The following is a 24,205-nucleotide window of genomic DNA, read 5'->3' on the forward strand; positions in this document are numbered from 1 at the left end:
TGATACTGATGAGAGCACTGCAGTGATGGTGAGATGATCATGATGTTGCACAAAATGATGATGATGATGATTAAGACTGAAGTGGTGGGGGAATTAATAATGGGGAGTGATTATAATGACAAGAATGAATGAAATGATGAGGAAGATTATTTAATGATGAGAAGAAGATAGTCGTGGTGATGATAATCTTTCATCCCCTTCTCCCCCCCTATAGGGGCACCCTCGGAGCCGCCCCTCCCATGGACAGCGTTGCCTCGGTGACTGCCGGTTTACGTGATGACGTCGGATGTATATGAGCGCAGGCGGCGGGATCTCTCTCCCTTTTACCGCCATCGGAGCGGAGTCTCTTTCTTCCCCGGGACCTCTTCACTGCGCAGCGCCGCCTCACCAGTGCAGCCTCCGGCCAGACAGCGAAGGTAAGGGACAGGACTTGGGAATGGCTTCGGCGCCAACGCCCTGAGCTTATGCTTCGTCTCGGAAGTTAAATTTCAATCTTGCTGCTTTCATAAACGGCGGCAGAGGAAGACGGCTCCGCTTTGCTAATGCTAGTCAAGTCAGACAGCGGCAGCAGCCATTGAGACTGGCTCCACCATGATGTGTGTTAACGTTACACGCGATTAAAAAAAATAATAAAACAACGATTATCATGTATGCCCTTTTCCACTGGATTATTATGACAACCGTAGCGTTGATATAAACGACAAAACGTCGCATAATAGCTGTTACTATCGGCTTTTTTCGACATTTGTTGACACGTGTCTTGTATCTTGTATTTTTGGAGTTGACCTTATTTTTTGGAGGATGATACCCAGGGTGGGGAACTGTGGATGGGAGTCTGGACTTAGAGATATAGCGCGGCGGTTGGTTTATCTGGATAGCTAGTATTACTACATAACGAAAGCAGGTTATAACATGGTATCGGAGCGCTGGCACCACTTCCTAACTGGTCCATATTCTCCAGCTACGGCACCGTGCCTGTCGTAGCTGTTCCTCCCACTTGCTCAGCCCAAGTAACGTTAGTGCGCATCAAGCTAGCAGCACATAAGCTAGCTTAAGTAGCCAGACACATCGAGGCAGTGCAGTGACAGTACCGGGCAGGCCGGCTAAAGTTAGCCTGTTTACTAGCCTAGGGCTAGGCTTGTTTGTGGAGGAACTGAGTGGACATTTGTTGTTTCACGTCGGACGGTAAACGTTTCAACAGGTTGGCATGCTCGCTTGGTCCATGTGAAGTTTATAAAATGTGGCTTCAGAGTGAGCAGACAGGCACCCACCCAGGGCTTTTGTCAGTCATTGATGGTTTGCTCGACTTGAGCATGCAACACGTGGTCGCTGGGCAGGATTAGGAGGAAAAAGCCTGTCCCAGAAAGTAAAAGGTCTGTGTTAGGTCACTCTGCTGGACCACATGGAGTTGATATCTTTTTATATATAGATCTGAGAGAACCTGAATTGTGTATTGGCTATTTGTTGGCTTTTTGTGCCAGTGGTGGCATGATTAAAATGTGTATTTGTGTATGCTTGGCAGCTACATTCCAGGCTGAACATGACCTGTTAAAGCTGTAACGTGTGCCATATATATATCAGATATGTCTCATATCATGAATCATCACTGGGACAGGTCAGATGTTGATGTTAAACTCATGAGATAGCTTTTCACATGATCTACATTGTTGGGATGTAGGGTTGGGAGGAAAAATTGATACAGGATAGTATTGCAATATTATATTGATACACAGACCCTAAGTATTGATTTTATTGTTATATGAATTATTATTTACAATACAAATTAAACTTTCGTAGCCCACTAGACTGTGGAATCAGTTGATTTTTTTTTTAGTCCACTGGATACATTTTGCCGCAGTAAACACAAAGGAAGTGAGATGAACAGACTGAAAACTTTAGTAGTTTTCGTTTGGGGATATAATTTGCATTTGAAAAAGGTCATAATTTGCAAAATACTGCAATATGTTGTCATAGTACTAAGCATATCACAGTACATTTAAGATCGCAATAATATTGTATTAGCATTTAAGTATCATGATAATGTCATATTGTGGAGCCTCTGGTGATTCCCACCCCTATTGAAATGCCAAAATGTTTCAGAGATAACATGTACAGGTATTCTAGGAACGTCTACAGTGACACATGACGTAAACACACTCCTAACTCCTTCGAGGCATCATCTACATTGCGTGAAAATACGAGACCCGTCTCCTAGTAGAGCAGTTTGTCCATATGTTAACATGCAATTATTTTTATCCATTTACAAACAAGTATTGACCCTAGCTTGAAACACCCTGACATCACATTTTGTGCAGTGACGGTATATTTGAAAAATGTGTGCTGCTGCTAAAAGCTTTCTACAGTACTTTCCCATCAATAATTTGGCATAATAGAGAATACATGATGGCTTGGGTGGGGGGTGTCATCTTACCTTAGCTACTGTAGTGTGATATGGGGCATATATGCATTTATTATTCCATGTGCCTTTGTTCATTTGGACCATTGTTGACTAAGAAGTGAAAGCTTTAAAGTGTATTTTCATATTTTAAAAAAAATGACAGAATGCGGCTCTCTTTTGAGAGATGGGACATGATTAAAGCCACAAATCAGAGTCAACACACAGGCTGCTCTCTCCATCAGTTGTCCCCTTATGGCAGAAGAAACAATTTGATCTGCCACGTGACTTTGTTCAGAGCTGGGTGAACTGTCACATCAGCTCTGTAGTTGAATAATCTTGCTGTATTAGCTGAATGTAGGACAGCTAATATATAGCGAGATGGTGATGATATGATGGCTTTGCTGAAAGTATATCTGTCCTCATTTAAAAAAAAAAAAAATCTTAAAGGCAGCCTCTTGCTTTTAGTTTAAATTGTTTACTCTCTTTGAAAACAGTTTGATCTCAGTGTCTGATTTTCTGAGCATGTGTGACTCCAGAGGTTCTGGGCCTTGGGACCCACAGCTGTGCTTCTGTTTAAAGTGTCACCATCTAGTAAGGGCTGATCTACCCCTGGGATGACAGGTGGATGAAAGCAGGAGGGTGGCAGTCAAAGACCAGGATTAGGGACCTTTGCCATAGGCTGTACCCTATTAAAATCAGAGTCACGTGTGCTGCAGGTGATTTTTGAGTGACCATGTGCTGCGGTGGTACCAGATTTGCTTTATGTTAATGTGAGTCTGGGTTGGAACTGGGCGATATGGTAGAAATGAGGGTATGTGCATTTTGTGGAATAATCAGCTGCTGCCTATAAGAGTTCCAGGGGGTACCGCAGGAACAGTGTTGCTAGGTCTTCTTGCGATTTTCTTCCTTGTATTTAGCATTACAGGTGCATAAATGATACTTTTCAAACCATACCGGTGCCTAAGCAGTGCGAGGGCAAGACAGGGGAACTTGGCTTGGGTCTTGGGAGTTGTAGCATTTATTCACTGACAAATACATTGATGCAGAAATGAGTACTTAACCCAGAAATGAGTTAGCATTTTAGCACTCCTGGGTCCCTCGTCTCAAAGTCAGTGGGTTTTTAGTTAGTTGCCTGAAGTAAGCACTGTGATTAACACAAGCTTAAGAGATGTTCACTTTTTATTCTACAACATAAAATACATTATTAAATACCCTGCTCACAATTTTTGAAGCCTTCAAGTGTCCTTTAAAAAAACAGTTGCTAACGAGTGGCTAAATGAGACTACAGAACGTCATCACGCTGAACACAGCTTTACAGCCTTGATGTGGTGGCGATGTTAGGCTATAAGCAAACTACAACACAGTCACATGACTAACGTTGGTTTTTATTCCTTTTCAACTTCATTTGCACTTGAAAGTATCATAAACTTGTTTGCCACAGAGCTTATTTTCCGCTGTAATTCAAAATCCAATGGTACTGGTTGGTACCCAACCGCACCTCGATCGACCCTCCCATATTTGAGAGAAAAACTCCCTGAAGGAGTGAAAGACAGGTGAGCAATAGCAAACACTTAACATGTATCCTTCGTCCTGTGCATAGCTTACCACATGTCTGGGTGTTTGACGTTTTTACATTGATTGGTAGTGACCGCATGTTTCACTGATGGAAGCTGCCAATATTTAAGGCTAGCCTAACATAACATAATTTTCCTAACTAGTTTTGGATCTACTCTGGTTGATGCTACTATTCAACACATTCCACTACCTCAAATGACCTGAAAGTACGACTGTTACATCTGGAAATCAGATTTCTCCCCCGCCCATAAGCCAGCACCACAAGGCTATGGGTTTGAGTTACAGCCACCTTAGCGATTGTGAGTTTTGACACCGTTGTCACTTCCAGGTCATGATCTATTGCCTCACTATCTTATGGGCCCCGATCGCCTCTGCAAGTCTCCCCTATCTGTCCCTTTAAAAAGGATGCCATGGTAATCCATCTCTGTAAGGGGAAGAAGGCTCGGGGAGAGGTGAGGAGTGGGTGAGTCACAGTCAGGGTTGATCCTGTCTGGACCGAGAAGAGTACTTCTTTTATAAGCAAGTGGCCCAACTTATCCAAACCCAGGCTTAATAAAAATGCTCACTGTCTATTGAAAGCAGGAAGTTTATTTCAAAGGAAAGGTTGTGATAAACTGAGGAAAGTGAGGTCGTCATAATTATGGGTTACTCATTGTGTAATTACTGGTTTTGCAGGCCTTTCCTTATAGAATGGAACAATAAGGGCAATGCATCCTTTTCCACTGTACCACCTAGTTTTAAAATGGGCAGAATATTTTCATGATACACTTCTAATAAGCCCCAATATTCTAAGGAGACCTCTGCATAGGAACTGAGTCAGCCTGCATTCTGGGGAAACTTAGTTTATACTCTTTGTAAAGACAGGCAGACTTTTTTTTAGGTGCAGCTTACATTTTAAAGGAATGTTTCTGTACCGCTGATGTGAGAGCTGCTTGCTGTTTTTTCAAGTGTTCTGCTTTGCTTTGATCTTTCTTCGGATGCAGGCTGTCAGTTCAGTGTTGTTGACTGCTGCATAGGTTCCTGTTTGTATGCATTTTTTATGCATTTCTTCTTGGATGGGGGTAGAGCACACACAGTGGTATTTTGCAGGAGTAGGATTAGTTGTAATGCTCATTTTCATTGTATTTGTATTCATTATCACAGAGGCAGGGTGGATCACCACCAGGGGTGTAACGATTCTCCAAATCCATGGTTTGGTTTAGACCTTGTTTCTTTTTGGGGGGGGGACTGAAAAACAAACAGGTCCTGTCTCATCTTGTCTGCTCTTGTCGTAGGTTCGAATGTCTGAAGGTCTTTGTGACCACATTGCATGGAAACATTATTTGGATTAGAAATTAGAGCCTCACCTGTGGTTGGTGTGTATGCCAGAACCTTTATAAGGTGATAATGCAAGATTCATACCAGTGTAGAAAAGTGTGTAAGCCTTCAGGTGTAGTGTTTAACAGGTGCTCAACTGTATCAAGAACTAGGAATAGGTTGTTGGTATAGCTGTAGCCTACTTAATCTGATTCAAGATACTTGAAAATACTGGATGTCCTGGTCTGAGGCTTGGGCGGTATCGAATTTTTCATACCTTCCTGAAATTCCCCCACCTACCAGATGAGTTTGCTATTTTTCGCAAGCTCTCTTTTACCTTCTTCAGACTAATAAATACACAACAGACACTCACAGTAATGTTAACAAAAGTTAAATTCTCATGACACCCGTTTTCCTTTTTAAATAGAGAGATACAACTATAAACCTTTTGAATTTCGTTCCTCTTGGCCATGGACCTGAGAATAGCTTAATTGCCTCATAAACTCTTCATAACTCATCACACTTCATTCAGACTCAAAACTCACCCAAACTGTAACTGTTTACCATCCAGTTAGTAAGTCCACTGTTCCTGGGGTGCCCAGCGGATCAGTGGGTGGAGCTGGTAGCCCATGTGCAGGGGCAGTATCCTTGCTGTGACGACCGTGGGTTCGATTCCAGCCTGCAGCCCTTTTTTGCATGTCGTTCCCACTCCCTCCCCCTTTCATGCTTCAAACTGTCCTGTCATTAAAGGCAAAAAGCCCCCCAAAAATCTTTGAATAAGTCCACTCTTGGAACAATTACCAAGTCGGCTTCGGCCGAAATAAATCGTTACCTCACTTAGTTTTCCCCCACGGTCTCTCTGTACCTTTGCTGGCCAGCTGTTTACAGTCCTGTCATTTATCCCTCCACCTTTCGGCATCACGTCTGTCTCAGCTTCCTCTTCCAGCAGTAGAAACGGATACCAGAGACCTCTGGTGGCGCATGCTGTGCACTACATACAATAATTTAATAGAAAGACGGTCCTTTATTTATGAAGGTATTGAAAGTCATACTATGGGGATTTCTAAATACCCTGCTATCCTGTGATATCGCCCAAACCTAGCTTAATCCATTGATATAATATGAATTAAAGATTAACGGGAGAATGCGAGTTACTCACAGAAATAACATTTAATTAGTGTCAGCTGATGCTGTCGATGCTTTCAATTCAACTGGAGAAAGAGGTGGTTGCCTGAATGTTTTGTACACAGGGTGTTGATAATTATAAGTAGTGTCAGAGCTTCACGAATATTCCGAACCTTGATGTCAAAATGGATAGTTATCAATGTGTCCAAATAGTGTTTCACATTTCCACACTCCATACAAAGTAGAACCTGGCTGTTGTTAAGGAAAGTAGCATTGGATCAGATTTTGATCGACTTCATTTTAGCCTATGCTGATGCATTGAAATATACTCAAGTTGGCCCTGATACCAGCTTGGGACATCTCTAAAATTAACCATGACTCTGAAAAAACAACAACAATGGTCATGATATACGAAGGCATATCAAAGAAATGCTTGCCGTTGTAATGGCTCAGCTGCAGGAGTGTTTTTGCGCTTAACTACTTAAAAAAACCTTCTGTACCCTTTTTTAACTGTCATCATTTTGCAGCTAACTTTAACATCACCCAGTAGTACTTGAAGCGTCTTAAAATTAGCATCAGGAGTGATTTGCAAATGTTGTCTGACCCAAATCTGGTGACAGTCAAATGTTAGTCAAAATTAATTAGTTTATGTCCTCCAGTATTTCCAAACTAATTACTCTCTCTGCTCTCTCTTCAGCATCACTTGAGACTCGGCTAAGATGGCAGACATTGACAAGTAAGTACATGATCCACCAGTGCTACTCTGTGTCAAACACTTGGCCTCTCCGCCACCTGTCTCCTCATTTGGCCGAATGCTTGTGGTGCCTGAAGCTGACAGTTAAAAGGGAAACACCTGCTGTGATATCACCAATTTGGGCGAGGTCAGATTAACATTATTAAACACATAAGGGGCAGTGCAGCAGGCTCTCCCTTGATGAGTCCTAATGGAAAGCCTTGTTTACTAAAGCCAGGGCTGTTTGGAATGCCACGCCTTGGCTTTGATTACATCGCGACCGTTTCATACACATAAGAGACGCCTTGCAACATTTGAGTGATGGATGTTAAGACATTCTATCAGCAGTGATGTTTCAGTGGTTGTCGCACAACACAGGATTGGATGCAGTCTTCCTCACACACTCCACTGTTAGCCATTGATTTTCATTTGTGCCGCAGACTGACAGGAGGATGAGAGGCCATGCTGGTGAAGCTGTGTCGTATTCAGTATTGAGCTCTTCTGCACTGCATCTTAAAATACCGTGTCATGTTTCAGTGCTTGGAGCAGCATCATGGGTAAAAAGAAGCAGTCTCAGTTTTGATTACTGCTGGTTGAAACAGCTGAATTGTAACTGTCTAGGCAGGGAATAAGATTGAGCTCCTCCTCTTGACTAGCGATTGTTCCCTGAAGCGAGTCATGCAAGTGGAACTGCAGGTTATTGCTCATTTTCAGGGTCAAGTACTTAACCAATCCTTTGCATGCTTATTCTTTGAAACCTCAGTTGTGAATTTGTTATTTTCTGGTTAATTACAAACTAAACAAGTTTCCTAGTTTAATTTTTCAGTGTCATGAAGCAATTATGTTTTTGGAATTAGAGAGGCGTTCATTTGGTTTGCCTGTCAAAGCAGCTGGCAGGGTGGCCAAAGTCGCTGGCAGCCTCACCCGAAACATGCCAGAAGTAGTTGGTGGCCAGTGTTAGTTCTGTGCACTCAAACAGTCTGAAGTGTTGGTGTGTTGGCTGACCTTCCCTTTTGTCCCTTGTGTCTCCCCGAGCAGCAAAGACCAGGCTGAGATGGACCCGGCAGATATGGAGGACGTGGAGGAAGTGGAAGAGGAGGAGACGGGAGAAGATGAAAACAGCAAAGGTTGGTCTGTCTACAAAAATGCTGCAATACAGGTTTTGATGGTGTAATTGTTGGCAAGATGTAAGTTAAGTGACGAAAGATCTGTGTTTTTAAAATGCAATTTAATGTGAATCAGCTGTGTGGAATTGTCATTTCAGTAGCAGAGTAACAGTGTGAACTTTGTGTGCCTCTGCCTGGCACTCAAACTGAGGAGAGTTATTTGCATGACATGATTTTGAATTGTAGTTAAGAGCCGGGAGGCACTAATCCATTTTATTTTGGGATCTCGATGCTGTTTATGCATCCTTTGATGCTCAATAAATGATTCAGACGGTTTCTCATATATTAGCCTACTCCCGGCTCATTGTGGATAGATATAGATGGCTGTTTGGCCTTGTCTATTTATAACAAGTTTGAATGGTCTTTTAAAAGCCAGACTTGAAAGAAGGCTCGTTCTGGCTGCCTGCGACTGATCCGTCATAGCGACCACACTCCCAGGAAAGCTTTACATGAGGCCTGGAAACTGATGGGAGATTATAAATGCATGAGTAATACACAACTTGCCAACATTAACCTCACAGTGCAAACTCTTAAGAAACGTCACGTCACACATTCACACATTCACACATCAAGACTGTAGTGAGACAAGTAACAAACTCGAGGGACCCACAAATCTTAGCTCCTAAGATTCAGTGAAGTGAACTGTTATTTAAAAAAATGAGACTATTCCTGTTGCCACCACAGTGTGAATTATACTCTACTTCATGAAAATAAGGATGCATATAAGCTCTACCTGCATAGGCGTAGGTGAATGTGGTGACCTGGGGTTACTGGTATCAAATCCTTAACCTAGCAAATGTATGTACCATGTACAATTATATGATAGCAATTTATGGACCTAAAACACACCAGTAACAACAATAAAGGCCAGTAATGATTTGCATTGAGTTTTAAACTTGATGTCATTACACAGGTGAAATGGTGGAGACATTAAAAGGTTTTTTGTCGAGCATCCCTGGTGATATTATTCGAAAATCCATGACCATCTGTTGTGCAGCTTCAGGAATGGACGAGAGTCAGTAGAAGTGAGGAAGGGAACAGTTAATATGCAAGTGGCCTGTGTAGAGCAGTGTGTCAGGAGCATGGTAAAAGTCATAATCAATCACAATCTTAAAGGAGCAAACACTTCACTTTGACGGCATAAAAAGTTACTGGAAAGGGTGTGATGATTTCTCATGGACAGGAAAAGGCAGCTGTGGTCTAGAATAGTGTTGCTGTGGACTCCGATGTGACTGCATGTTACACCGCATGGTTTAAGAAGTTTTATTTCCACTACTGAGCAAATATGTAAACACTGGAATTCATTCTGAGTAGATTTAAGATGTGTGCAGTATTCATCTTTTGTTAAGAAGCAAATCAAGTTTTGCAGCTGCCTTTCAAGCTATGCAGGTAGATTGCTATTGGGATAAATTATGGGTGGAGTGTCCTTTCGGGGGTCATTATTAGAAATGTTTGGTTAAGGTTAGGCATGCCATGATACCAGAAATTTAATAGACTTAACCGGTACCAGTAAATTTCCTTAATTGTTGATACCAAATTAGACACCACTAGAACAACAGCAAAACACTAAATCCCATGTACTAAATACTGCGATCCACCTCAGACACAAAGGACTAGTCTATATGGGTTCATAAGGTTTTGTAGGTGATGAAATACATCAATACATGGCCTACAGTATATTATCGCATTTCTCCATTGTTGTTTAGCACTAGTTCTTTGCGGTAGGCTATCTGTCCCATCTCTCCTCCACTAATTGGCCGACTGGGTTAAAAGCAACAATGATAAGCACAGTGTCATACCCAAAGTTGAACATTTTCAACTCTCAGACCAGAAAACCAGGCAAGACTAGACGCTAAGCACCTCGTTAAGCTGCTTGTGTTTGTAAAGTGTAAATATTTGGCGCTCCCATTGCAAAGAATTAACAAAATATGCTGGCCTCAGGAAAACTTTCTTTTTTAAGCGTTGAGGTGGAGCCGTTGGTGCAGCTGCACTCATTGACATCCTCCATTTGTTGGTGTCCTTCCCTGCTAGTAGGCCGCTGCTTCTTTCTTTGGCATTTAACAGCAGATTAGAGCACTTGTAGGTGTATATGCTGCCCAGTCTTATCTGGAAGAATTGCAGCTTCGATACCTGCGTTACTGAGGCAAAACGACTACTGTCACATTTTCAGAATTTTAGCATGGGCTTGGTACTGAAGTATCGGTTCTCTTGATATGCCCAGTCAAGATCAGAAAGTGCATGGTAGTCTGGAGGGACAGAGTTTGGTGAACACAGGGGACACTCATATTATCACTTCAAAAAGCAAATGGCCCCGTGGTAGCTGACCCTCTACTGATGTATCTACCAAAAAAAAGCTTTTTGTATCACAGCATCAAGCCAACAGCTTGTGTTGTGTGAATTCAGACAAGCAGAGCTGTATTTATTTGACAGGATGCAGAGTCTTGGACAGCTGATCTACGCTAGCTGGTAACACATTACAAGCAAAGTGCCCAGGATGTGCCAACAGAGAAAAGTGACTTCCAATCTCTTTAATCTTCTCACCTGCCAGCAGCGATCTGACTGAGCTTTGATAGGTGCAAGCAATGTGTCGGACACTTGGATCGTACCATCTGTCACCTGTCTGGTTGCACAAAGAAAGAGCATGCTTTATTGCCGACTGCCTCCTCTTGTGTCTATGCATCACCGGCGGAGTGCACGTCATCAGCCAGGCCATTCACTGTTTACCTTTATTTACCTGAAATCACACAGCATGCACAATATGCAGGAAACAGACATGTTAAAATGTGTCTGAGAGATGAATGCTCTGAACAGGAAGCTGCTCTTGTACTCTGCTCCACCCCACTCGCACACTGTGATAAACATAAACAGTGCTGCGATGTGCAGTATACCTCAGGATGTCTCGGATATTGCAGGAAGGATGAAGATGTAATCCTGGCTAAAACAAATAAAACTTGTGTCCTTGTGCAGCTGCTGATTCCTGTCCCCAACATGAATTTGAGCGCTAATGTAATCAAACCTCCCACTTCAAATCTCATCAAAAATATGAGCGAAAGAACTCTCTCATGCTCCTGAATTGATTTTGCTGTCCTCACGTTGCACTTTTGACTGTATATATGTGTTGTGCTTTTTCAGCTCGTCAGCTGACGGTGCAGATGATGCAGAATCCACAGATCTTGGCCGCGCTGCAGGAGAGGCTGGATGGCCTGAACGGCTCGCCATCAGGGTACATGGAGAGGTGAGACCTAATCTTATTTTTGGTGATAACTTAATCTTGGAACACATTTGTGCTGCTTGTCCCCTCTCACAGTTGTCAGAGCAGAATCAGCTGCAATGTGGTTGACAGATGTTCAGTGTCTGGAAGGACTCTAAAGCAGGGAAGATGTTTTTAATGGAAGTAACTGCATCTTATATGAAACTTAATATTGGTGAACACTATTACATAGTTTACATTATCCATCAAAACATTCTCATCTGTCATTTTTGTATAAAACTGTAACAGTAGGAAATATAAAATCCAGATAATAGATTTGTTTTTAGTGTGAAACTCTCAGTAACTTAAACAGCGGATGTTTTTTAACCCTGCTGTTGATCCCTGTTGCTGTGGGCTATCAGTTGTAGGTTGTAATCATTTACTCGTGCCCGGGTGGTAGGTGGATGTTTATGCTTGAGCCAGTTACATACTTACGTGGTAATTTCTTTTCTAAGTGGTGGATGTGCCTTGTTGAGTAGCAGTGCTTTTATGCAAATCAAGTTCAAGCGAAGTTCAGTCATATTCATGTTTAGCAGCGATTTTTTTTAAAAAAAAGTAAAGTAAAAGATAGAACTGAATCCGGAGGTGAGGAGACATTAAAGTAGCCAACATTCAGCCTGCCACTGAATGGCTGAGCCCATACACAGGCCTCAGTCAGGTTTTTATTGTGGTACTGCCGAACAGCTCACATAAGGATAATGTCAAGTCTCAGCCCACGTTAGGTCAATTACTAATCATCTCAATAGCAGAGAGGCAAGAGGAAGAACTGGCGCAGCTTCACAGGCGTCACTTCGCGTAGAGCAGCTTAACAAGACACAGCCATTGTTTAGCTTAATTTTGATTGGCTCAGTTGAGGTACAGAAAATGTTCAGCAGACGCAGCCTAGGAGCTCAGGCAGCGATGAAAGCCTGTATATGAGACACTTACACGTTGCTGTCTCAAAGACAACAGCCACTGTGTCAGGTAACTGGTAGCAGTTTATCTGCCAAATTTTAACGGCATTTGACCTGCACAGAGTTGAGAGGGTTACTTTCAACATGTGTTTCACCACAGATTACCAGGGGTGATGGGAATCCAGCATTGTGCCAAATTTCTGGTGTGCGGCGATCAGCGAGGGGAAAAAAAATAGTTGATGCAGGATTTATTTTTTTAAATGTCTGTTTTGGGAAATGCGTGCCCCATAGTGCTTTTAGCAGGGCTGTACTCAACTCAGAATTATGTCATTTGAATCAGACTTGGGAGTTCAATCTGAATATCTGATGATTCTTTTTTTAATATTTGAGCAGGCTCAGCAGGATGTTCAATGTGACAATGGCATTCACGTAGTAGAGTAAACTGACTATGCCTATGACAGAATGGAAATGAGCAACGTTTTCTGGCAGACACTAGACATTAAACAAAAGTCAGAGACTGTTTTGTATGAAGTTGCTGTGAGCTGTAAACTCACCATTTCTAAGCAGACGAGAGAAGATGATGTTATCTTGGAGCTTTACCGTGCCGAGTTTCTCCTCCTCCGGGCTGCTGCGTCATGTCCGCTGCTCTCTGTACCAAAGAGAAGCATGAAAGTCAAGAGCGCTCACTCCACAGCAAAATCTGGGGACCAAAATGTCTCCAGATGTGCACGGCACAGCACACTTTCTAGCAAAAAAAAAAGACTGCTTACCTTGAAGCAATCTCAGTTGACTGAGGGGTCTCCAGCTTTCAAGGGGCACTGTGCCCTAACGGTAAACAAGCAGCAGTCTTTGTCTGCACTAAATCCAATGAATAAGCCCTTCTGTCACGCCATGTAAACAAATCACATACCTATCAGCTCTGCGCTTGACTGGAGACATTACCATTTAAAAGATGAGCAAGTATTTGCCATCTTCCTACTTTCCTACTAATCCTTTTTGAAAACACATGTTCTATATTATGATATCTACTGACTTACAATATATCCAGCAGCTAGTAGGTTATTACCGATGGCCATTGACCAGAAAATTTCAGCTCCCTGGTGATCTACCTCCAGCCAGCTGCAACCTTATTTAGATTTTTGTAGATCATTTCTCATTTAATCCTCAGGAATCAGCCCATCCTCGTCCACTGCGGCGCTTCAAAGTGAGCAACAAGAATAAATAGAAACAGTGTGTCAAAGTTGCCAGTCAAGACATTCCAATAGAAAACAGTACAGTCAAACTGACACTTTGCTCACATTGCATTCAGTTAGAGTTCAGAGTAATCCCTTCAAGTAATCTATTTTAAAGACAGTAACTGTATTCAGAATGGATAAAAGTTACTCATATTTTATGCTCTAAACTTGTAACATAGTTATTTGTATTCCATTACTCCGACCCTGGGCATCCAGCAGGCAGTGACTTCAGCAGCATAAGTTAAGGAGAAAAGGGATGTGCCCCGCTAGATTAACGCCTTTGTCAAAAATGTGTGGAAAATTTGAAGTGGCAAAAAATGTAAATGAAATTTTTTTTTGTTTTTTTTTGCGTTTAAACTTTGACTAGTTGATCAGTCTGAAAGTAAGAAAACAGTCAAAATTAAGCACTATTCAATCAAAATGTTAAATATATGTGTAAAAAATGTTGTGCGTATTATTATTATTATTATTATTATTATCATTATTATTATAAGAGCATTTGAAATTGTTAATCTTGTTTTTCAGTAATAAACGTGTATTTTAAATACAGCTGAAATGTGTGACACTTTGTGCTATGCATTATGAACATTGCACTGTCTCCTACAAAACATGAGAACAACTCACTAAACAGAAGTTATGAAATAAATATATATATATATATATATATATAATATTTTTTTTAACTGGATTTAACATCCCAACTCCTCGTCATTTAAGACAACACACATGATCGTGCACGGTAACTGACACACACACCCACATACATCCAAGCTCCTCAAAATCTTTCCTAGTTGAATGGCTGCAGACAGCTCGAGACTTGTACCAGACGTGCACGCAGTTCCATCCTTGAAGGCGCATTTCTGTTTTCTATATGCGTTTGAAAATGTTTAAGTGACTAGCATTTCTGGTGCTGATTAACAAAAGGTGGCAACACTTCACTAAAAGCGCATATCCCTAGTTGTTGCCTTACCATTTTTCCACCTAAAAAGGTCGCTGAACATAGTCCCTTGGTTACAGACCTAATAGTAACCTCTTCCTCTGTTCTCCTGGAGTTTACATGACTGTGAGCACCAGGTTATCTACTGGGTTAAGTCCACAAAACTGGCATTGTAAGTGTATCCTGCTAATGCATGTTCTTAGGTAATTTGAACATTTTAGTCATGGAGCTGGTGCAGAGGTACAGTCAGTAATAGTACTCTCTGAGATGCTGTGTGAATGTAGTCGTGTGTCTTGGCTGCGGGGCTGTGCCACCCACTGCTCCTTTTCTCAGCAAAACCATCAGCAAGCAGCTCTTTGATCAACTTGTCAAGTATTTGGCAGTCACCAACAAACTCACCAGTTACAACATCCCAGCACTTGGGACCAAACATGCATTCCCCTGCCAGGATAGTGCAGGCGTTTTAATTTACCATACTGCGGAGAAACTCGACTCTGTGCAGCTGCACTACAGCTCTCTAAGCCTGGAGACCAATGTCATCTCAAAATTACTGCTCGAGAATAAGTCTCTTGATGTTCAAGGCTTCAACCAGCTTCCCAGCAAGGCTGTCAGAGGCAGCATTTGAATACAACAAAACATACAAGATGAACGGTTGTTAAAACTTTTATAGTGCTGTAGCTGTTTCAAACTTTCTTTCCAAATTTAGAACTGGATGCGAGCCTGCCAACAAACTAATGGCATCACCAAAAGTCTTATTAATTCAGCCTTCATTATATAAATACACTTGCTTGCGCGTGTATACACACACACACACACACACACACACACACACACACACACACACACACACACACACACTGCAGGAGCAGTGGGAAGAGATGTTAGCATGATGGGGCTTTTCTGGTCAGGTGACCTAGGAGCATTTAGGGGTGTGGTGCCTTGCTTACCTTGCCAGTGCCCAGAAGGTGAACTGGCACCTCTTCAGCCACCATTTCACACCCTGTATTCAGTCCACCCCCTGCTTGGTTTCCCGAGCCAAGTCCTCACGGATTGAGCTACTGCCACCCCAGAGACGTTTGCAATTTTAAGCACAAGCAAGATAAGAGACCTAACATTAAAACATTCAAAACAGCATCTGAAAGAAAAGATTTGGATTAAATCCTAAAAAGACACTAAACAAGTTGTTAATCAGCTGCAAAAGTATGGGATATAATCTTACTGTAGATTTTAATGATTTCATTGACTGTTTACATGCATAAAATGTTCTGTTTTTTTTCCCTCATCCTAAAAAAGACAATACATCTGCTAAGCTGTGTACATGGCTTATGAATATTCCACTAACATTTCTGTTAACATGCAGCTGTGTGTACTCCGATTAATGTGCCCTTTCTTTTGGGCATGCTTTTCTTACCCCAGCCTTGCAAACTGCCATTAAAATGCTGTTGACATGTCCAAAAATGCTCCTAAAACCAAAATAATATCAGCATATTCCTAATTTTTGTTAAGTCATTTAAAGCTGTACCCCAGAAAAAGGAACTTAAAATATTTGTTCCTCAAGCGAAAAAAAATAATAAAAGCGATAAATAAAACTGATAAAATTAAAATAGAATTACATCAGGAATAGAAACGTGATTTATTTAGCTGATTTTAGGGTGTTTAGTCCCTTATCGACTGACTACATTTACATACATATTAATATTCTACTATTATTCCAACAATATACGACAATATTCCAAATTTGATGCAGGTCATTTAAACAGCATATTCCGTTTGGATTTTCCAAGTGAAGCATTTTCCCATTAAGACACAATCTTGGGATGCATATACTTTAAGATATATACAGGTATTACGTAACTTACAGAAAGACAACCTGCATTTTGCTCACAGGTTGCGGTGATGCATTAAAAGTCAGGGCTGAGATATAAAACCTCTAATGCTGCCATAGTTCAGGCCTGACAGGATTGTTTAAGGTAGCAATTGTTGCCTGAGTGAGTGTTCTTGTCTCTACAGAAGGTTTAGCTCTCAAGTGTTTTGAGGTCAGTCTATCATTTAAAAGACAATTGAGGAAACGCCCTGACAGAACCAGGCCATAAATTCCTGCAGCATAAACCAATAAATATGTGTACATGTTAGACACCATTTCTTCACTCTGCTGTTACATGAAGCAAATCTCAATAAACGCTGTTCTGGGCACAGTTTGAGTTTGTTTACAGTGTGTACCTGGGAGGCCACCCCGACTTATTGGAGATCCTCTGGGGACAGTGCTGCTGGGCTCTAAAGCTCTCAGCAGATTAACTTCAGAGGCAGAGTGGTACTCTGCCACCATTTGCTCCCCATTAAGCACATTCTGTCCAGTGTTTTGAGTTTAGAAGAATGGAAGCAAAGGAAATTTATGATCACAAAATATATCTTTAGGTTTCAGATTGCAGAAAGAGCTGCACAAACCCAACACAACGTAACTTATGATTTATACCTTGGTCTCATTACTGTACTTTTTTGGCATAATTGACCAGAAGTATAATAATTGTAGTTATTTGCAAGGAAGATCTTTTTGCAGGATTATACTCAAATCTCTGATTGTGTCTGTCACCCCACAGTTTACCAAAGGTTGTAAAGAGACGTGTAAACGCCCTCAAGAACCTGCAGGTCAAGTGTGCCCACATTGAAGCAAAGTTCTACGAAGAAGTACACGAACTGGAGAGAAAGTACGCAGCCCTCTACCAGCCCCTCTTCGACAAAGTATGTCTTTTCTACCTTTTCTTTTTGTACTTGTATTTCTGCAGTTGTACCGTTTTTGTCCACCTGTGTTATAAAAGCATATTCCTTTTTTGTTTTCAGTGTGTACTTGAATTTTTCTAGATACAGTTACACGTTCTGTTTCCTCAAAGCATTAACTATAAGATCAACAAGCATCACATTTCAGTTTCCATTTAAAGACTTATGAACCTTTATGATTTGATACACAAGTGTGTCAGTGATGGGAGTAACTGCACAAAAAAACATGAGGCCGTTGATGCATGCACTGTCAAATACGTGGTTGATGCATTCTCCCTCAGCATCTGTTGCCTTGAGCGAGCTGCCATGTTTATGCTGATCTGTACTGCTGCGCACCCAGTCAAAACACCACCACCACACACACACACACACACACACACACACTGTCCAATCTTTGATCTGCGAAGCAACCTCAGGATTTAAAAGCGCCTCGGGTAGTTCCACTGACTGACTCAGATATAAAATGGATCGCTCCAGTTGTCGCTGTAAAGCTTCTTATGGCCTATAAATGTAAACACAAATGCTACTATGTGGCTGTAGCATTTTATTATTGCTCACACTGGAATGTGAGGCTGAAACTCTAAAATACCTGGAAATGCTGAACAATGTGTATGATTTACCAAAGCCCAAGGTAATCTCGAGACACCTCACGGTTTGAGGGCTACGATGCAATTATTAAATGATTATTGATGTATCAAAATGTTTGTTTCTTTTACGTGATAGGGCTTTGGGATACAGGTCATAGGAAATTGCAGATTAAATAGTGAACTGACCCATTAAGAAGAGCAATGTATTCAGACAGAGATTTTGGGGATTTGATAGTACGATTGCAGCCACTGCTATCTGTTGCATTTTAGCCATTTTTCTGTTGTTATAGCGCCACCCAGTTGACAATTAGTTAAATTTCTCCAGTCACCTTGAGGTGTCCTTTTCTACGTATCTACCAGGTTTAGTAAAAATCGATATGGCGGTTAGGCCTAGATGAGAAATTAGCTCTCTAGCGCCCCCCATTTTGTTTGATTGGGTCAATAATTGAGGGGTCCCCTCAGATTATGTCTGGTCATATGCCTACAAAGTTGCGTGGTGATTGGTGAAACCCTTGAGATGTTATACACCTTTATGTGATGAGCCACGCCCTCCGCAATATTCATTGCCTTTATAGAAGCTCAGTTTTAGTAAGTTTTCCAACTTTTACCAAGAGGGAACTTTAGATATTGGTCCCTAGATTATGTTCACCCAGTTTCATGCAGATCAGTCAAACTTCCTAGGAAGAGATCGATTTGAAGTGTTTTTCAAAAAAATCAAAATGGCGGAAAATCTGTATAACCAGAAGTTATGGGTTCTTGAGGCACATTTGTTCCTCATGAGGAGAGGCATCTCTGTGCAAAGTTTCATGTCTCTACAACATACACGACATGAGATATGCCCATTCAAAGTTTGCAATTCCAGTCGGTTGCTATAGCGCCCCCCCTTTGGCCAATTGATGTAATATTGCTTCATTCACATCCTCCCATGACCCTCTACCACTGTGCCAAATTTCACATGGATTGACCAAGTCAGTGAGGAGAAAAACGTGGAACAGACACACCCACAGACAGAGTTTTCGTCATTAAGTAAGATAATGACTTAAGAGGTGAAGGCTAATAGAACAGCTAGCATGGGCTGTAATTGACTCCAGGAAGGCCTCCTTGCCAAAAAATATGACCGTTCCATTATTGTTTATAGTTGAGGAGATACCTTGGGATAAAATGGCACCAGGGACCATATTTACTTTGTCCTGAATGGAAAGTATGGTAACTGAGATTTTACGTTTTTTCTTGTTAACAACCTTATAAAAACTTGACCTTCAGATGAACACAAACCAATGTGACATTATCCAAAGCATGGTCAGTAGTCTGAGGACAAGTCTTCAAATTTATGAGACTTTATAGTAAACTGGACAGTTTCTGTAGTTGCATTGAAAGTACTCTTTGTTGGCAATCAAATTGTTTCACTGCTTTTGACTCATGACTCAGCAGTACTGACTGTGTTTTTTAGTATGGAGGACTGCATTATGAAAACATGGCAAGTGACGTGACTTTCTTATCAAGTGAGGTTGACTCCATCCATTTGAATCTTGCTGAGTTGTTGTTAAGAGTCGACTTACCTGTGTAGACCATTTTTTAGATGGTCTGCCCGCACATCACTAATGCTGCGTTAAAGGCTCTGTTTTCATGTAAACAAACAGGATGGAAAGCCACTTTCCCAAGAATAGGCTACGTTCTCACTGAAATGATTCACACTTCATTTTAACAAATGACCTCGTTCTCTCTCCACTGGAAGATTCACATGATAAAACATGATGCCACTGATGCAAACCTGAACTTGTTTTCTCCTGTTCGTTGCAGAGAAGTGACATAGTGAAAGCAGCTTATGAGCCCACAGACGAGGAATGTGAATGGAAGGCAGATGAGGAGGAAGAGCTGACAGTAAGTAAGCAGGTACAGGTGACGTATACACCTGCATGCTTCCTGTCTGACTGAACACTTTGGTTTCTGCTTTTCCTCTTTCATTTCATGCTTATAGCTAATAGTCTCACCCAGAACAGATTCAGCTTCAGTTCCCAAAATGGCAGCACAGCATGCAGCTCAAAAGGAAGAACATAGGATTTAAGTTTATTCTGATCTATTCTGTTTTTGAGCATAAAATGGAGCTAGTTCCTTCGCTATATTTTTTTTTTTCCTCCATCTAATCCCCAGTGCTGGGTGCTGTCTTTGGGATGTAGGTGGTGAAAAGCTCTTTGTTCCATACGGCATGATATGTGAAAAGAAAAATGGTTGAGCAAGCATTATTTTGAAGAGAAAATGTCTCCCTCAACCAGGATGAGATGAAGGAGAAGGCCAAATTAGAGGAAGAGAAGAAGGATGAGGAGAAGGAGGACCCCAAAGGCATCCCCGAGTTCTGGTTAACGGTTTTCAAAAACGTGGACCTGCTCAGCGACATGCTGCAGGTAGGTTCATCCAGACGGCTGCTGGAGCGCCTGTAAAAATAGGTCACACACAGTATTTGCTTCCAGTAATGAAAAATCAGGGTTTGCCTCCACCTGCTGGCCGAGTTGTGTAGAGCATGGCTTTGCAGTGTGGATTATGACAAAAAATGGCACAGTCCTCCTATGATAAAATGGAAACACATGCTAGATGCTGTTCTGAGTGCTGTGGTGCTTTCTCTCCGCAGGAACACGATGAACCCATCCTTAAACATTTACAAGATATTAAAGTAAAGTTCTCAGATCCAGGACAGCCCATGGTGAGTGAGCATGACTCATGTTAAATAGCTGGAGCCACTTTGTTGACTTTCTTTCTATAATTTGGATCTCATTCGGTCTTCCACAGAGCTTCACGTTAGAGTTCCACTTTGAGCCCAACGACTTCTTCACAAACACAGTGTTGACAAAAACCTACAAGATGAGGTCAGAGCCCGACGAGAGCGACCCCTTCTCCTTCGATGGACCAGAGATCATGTGCTGCACGGGGTGAGCGCACACAACTGTTTTACATTCAGTTAAATGTAGTCAGTCATAAATAAGTTGTGGTATTGTGTGGTGTGTTCCTGGTAGGACAATCAATGGACAGTTTTTCTTTTATCAGTTCTGTAGTAATAAAATTAGGGATGCACCAATTTATCGGCAGATATTCGCCCTGTTAACTGCCACTGGCCTATCGACACAAGATGCCACTCACCGATGACAGTAGCTGATGTTTTCTGTTGTGTTACATCACTTTTGCGCAGGCTACAAAGCAGGGCTCAAGACTAACGGCGTCCTGTCGACCTAGGGACAATAGTATATTTGTTTGGGACAACAGATCTTTCTGGGATGCCTTTTGGTATGCAAGGACGCAACACAGATTAGAACAACTAATCTGTGTTGACAACAGCACGAGGAGAGCTGGTTAATGTTTACTGTTAGCAGCCGGTGGCAGCCTTTCAGCTGATAGAGGCTGTATTGAGTCACATTATGATGTGTTCAAGCTATATTCAGTAAAAATTAGTATATGGCAAAGGTAAAATATAATGTGATCAATCTTGTAAAATGCTGTTTGAAGGAGAAACGTGTCTGTTTTCATGGCAATATAAAACAGATATTAGAAAGGGAATTATAATATATACAGTAAAAAGGCTTTTGAAGCAGTTATAAAAAACATTTTACCGTGAAAGAAGGTAATATTAAAGGTTGTTTCATAAATTTGTATGAATTTGTATTCATTCAAAGGTAGTTTAATGAAGAACTGTTTCCCTGGCACTAAAGGGCGTTTGAACAAAACAAAATAAACAACAACAAAAATACAGTCAAGTTGTTATTTCAGACATTTTTATCAGTCCAGAATTTCTTGCATCCCTAAATGAAATGTCTTTGTTGTCATTGCAGTCGTCTTAGTTTCTGTGAAAATGATGAGGAATATTCAGTAGCGTCATTCGATTTCAGTCTGTAAAACTTCTTGTGACTGTGTATAATGTCAGCCTCATTATTTAATAAAATACCTCCAACAGTCAGCATGACCTGCACCAAACATTTCTCCGTGTATCTCTATTATCTGTCTGCCTCTTTTCTCTGTGAATCATTTCTAAGTAGATATCAGCAACCTCACCAGCTAGATTCCTAAAATAAACCCAAGATGCAATTTAGATGTGACATTTAAAATGTTGGATACTGACCATGCTTTTTTTCTCCCGCTGCCTCCTCCCTGCTCGTGTTTCACCGCAGTTGCACGATTGAGTGGACGAAGGGCAAGAACGTCACGTTGAAAACAATCAAGAAGAAACAGAAGCACAAGGGCCGCGGTACAGTGAGGACGGTCACCAAAACAGTCCCTAACGACTCCTTCTTCAACTTCTTCACCCCACCAGAGGGTAAGGCAGAAATGTTTAGCCTGTACATAGTTATTTTTTGTAATAGTTAATTTGCTCATTAAGTAATCGGTTGGATTTGTGTGTCTGTTACACATCTGTGTGGTTTCACCAACTTTATTTATCTCCACTTGTTCACAGTTCCAGAAAATGGAGAGTTGGTAAGTTGCTCTACTTCCTTAACACCTTTGAATTCCTTTTTAAATGTAGTATTTTTTTAATTATCTTGTTTCCCCAGGTATAGTACATATTAGCTGTTCAGCTCAATGACCAAACATAACTTGGATTCAGGTCCAAATAGAACTGTAACCTAACCTTGAGTCAAGTTCTGAATACTTTATTTAAAAACCTAAATAAAAGCTGTTTGCCATGCCTGAATAAACTGTGACTGGCCTGTCTGTCTTTAGGATGAGGACTCGGAGGCGGTCCTGGCTGCAGACTTTGAAATCGGCCACTTCATCCGTGAGCGTATCGTACCTCGGGCTGTGCTCTACTTCACAGGAGAGGCCATCGAGGACGATGACGACGATGTGAGTGTTGGCGTCTAATCTTAAGTTTGTCACCTTCTTTAGTTTGGCTGAACTTGTTGTAAACTTGGCCATATTGGAATAAACACATGCCATCGTTACAGAAGTTTCAATGTGCTCTGCTTGACTACTACTACGTTGTGGCTTTCTCAAGGGAGCAAATGAGGGAAAGAGACAAGCTCTGCTCTGTTTTTAGCTGTTACAGGTTGTGAGGAATGTTCTGGTAGTAGTGTGGGAGAGACATTATTTATTAGTTGTTGGTTTTGTAGTAATTATGGTAATTACCAACCGTTCTAATGGTGGATTTCTCAGCAGTTGAGTAATCTTAACTTAAAATGTATGGCTGTTAGATTTATTATGGGGAGGGTGGGGCACATTATGCAAGGTTCTATATGCTACATTCAGTGCATTAATATGGCAGCAAACCACTAGTTGCTATGTAGATATGCAGTAGAGTAACGGCGTCCTTAGCAGATAATGAAGTCATGCTACCTTTGTGTGTGCTCTAACTAGGGATGCACCGATGTGGATTTTTTTTTCAGCTCGCTCCTTCCGATAACCGACAAGTTCACATTTTTGTATTTTAAAAAGAAGTGTATAACCTGTAGTTTATGGAAAACTGAGCGTCAAAAAAGGCTAAAATGTAGTGAGAAAATATGGATGATTTAATATTCCATAGCCCTGACCTAACCAAATCAACCTGACATCACTATTGCTAACAAAACCAAAACAAAGAACACAGTTGTGACTCTTCCATACATGCCATCATGATCGGTGCTATTTATCGGCTGTAATTGGAATTATCGGAATAATGCAGAATTATTAAAATATCACATTATCGGCCTGATGTATATTGTGCATCCCTAGTTATAGCCTGATGTTCTCTGTTGGTTGTTGTGGTAGATGGTCCAGCTGCACATGCAGGGTAGTGCATGTGAGTCCCTGCAAGTTTATTCCACAGGCTAGTTATTCGCTGCAACTCTGCTCTGTTGTTGTCAAAAATATATATTTATTGATACATATTGATTCTGATGGAAAGTTTAAAATTTCATGCCCTCTGTCAGCTTTTGCCTGTGGTATCTAAAATTGTATCAAATTTCTATACTTTCAAGGTATTGTATCGAAGTTAGAAATTCCATTATTGTGACAGCACTGCTCTGCACTGCGCTTATATGGGGGGTTATGGGTCCCAGTGTGCTCCGAATGTTGAATCCAGCTCCTCTAGGCGTGACTCTTCTCACATGTTTTCCAGCTAAATCCTCATGTTTGTGTTTTACAGTACGATGAAGAGGGAGAGGAGGCGGATGATGAGGTGAGACTACTTAGGGCCACTCATGTATAATGTATAAAATGTATGTTTGGTGTTAGTGTTGAGATAGATGGGGATAACTGTTAATGTGGTTGAGGAAAG

The 24,205-nt window shown here is 41.3% G+C and overlaps 1 protein-coding gene across 3 annotated transcripts in view; it reads left to right on the forward strand.

Moving 5' to 3' along the window:
* The first annotated feature begins 280 nt into the window (after nucleotides 1–280).
* Nucleotides 281–24,205, forward strand: part of nap1l1 (nucleosome assembly protein 1-like 1) — a 31,812-nt gene continuing 7,887 nt past the window's right edge. For 2 of the 3 annotated variants that reach the window (XM_049566193.1, XM_049566191.1), the window contains exons 1-13: nucleotides 281–416; nucleotides 7,092–7,130; nucleotides 8,166–8,254; nucleotides 11,426–11,528; nucleotides 17,206–17,347; nucleotides 19,771–19,863; nucleotides 20,244–20,372; nucleotides 20,597–20,668; nucleotides 20,755–20,894; nucleotides 22,125–22,270; nucleotides 22,409–22,428; nucleotides 22,675–22,797; nucleotides 24,074–24,106. In XM_049566193.1, the coding sequence (XP_049422150.1) occupies nucleotides 7,114–7,130; nucleotides 8,166–8,254; nucleotides 11,426–11,528; nucleotides 17,206–17,347; nucleotides 19,771–19,863; nucleotides 20,244–20,372; nucleotides 20,597–20,668; nucleotides 20,755–20,894; nucleotides 22,125–22,270; nucleotides 22,409–22,428; nucleotides 22,675–22,797; nucleotides 24,074–24,106 (1,107 nt within the window). In that variant the 5' untranslated portion in view covers nucleotides 281–416; nucleotides 7,092–7,113. The remainder of the gene's footprint in view (nucleotides 417–7,091; nucleotides 7,131–8,165; nucleotides 8,255–11,425; nucleotides 11,529–17,205; nucleotides 17,348–19,770; nucleotides 19,864–20,243; nucleotides 20,373–20,596; nucleotides 20,669–20,754; nucleotides 20,895–22,124; nucleotides 22,271–22,408; nucleotides 22,429–22,674; nucleotides 22,798–24,073; nucleotides 24,107–24,205) is intronic. The other variant, XM_049566192.1, reaches the window with a different exon arrangement.

The sequence above is a fragment of the Epinephelus fuscoguttatus genome, linkage group LG22, assembly GCF_011397635.1.
Source record: "Epinephelus fuscoguttatus linkage group LG22, E.fuscoguttatus.final_Chr_v1".
Lineage (NCBI taxonomy): Eukaryota > Metazoa > Chordata > Actinopteri > Perciformes > Serranidae > Epinephelus > Epinephelus fuscoguttatus.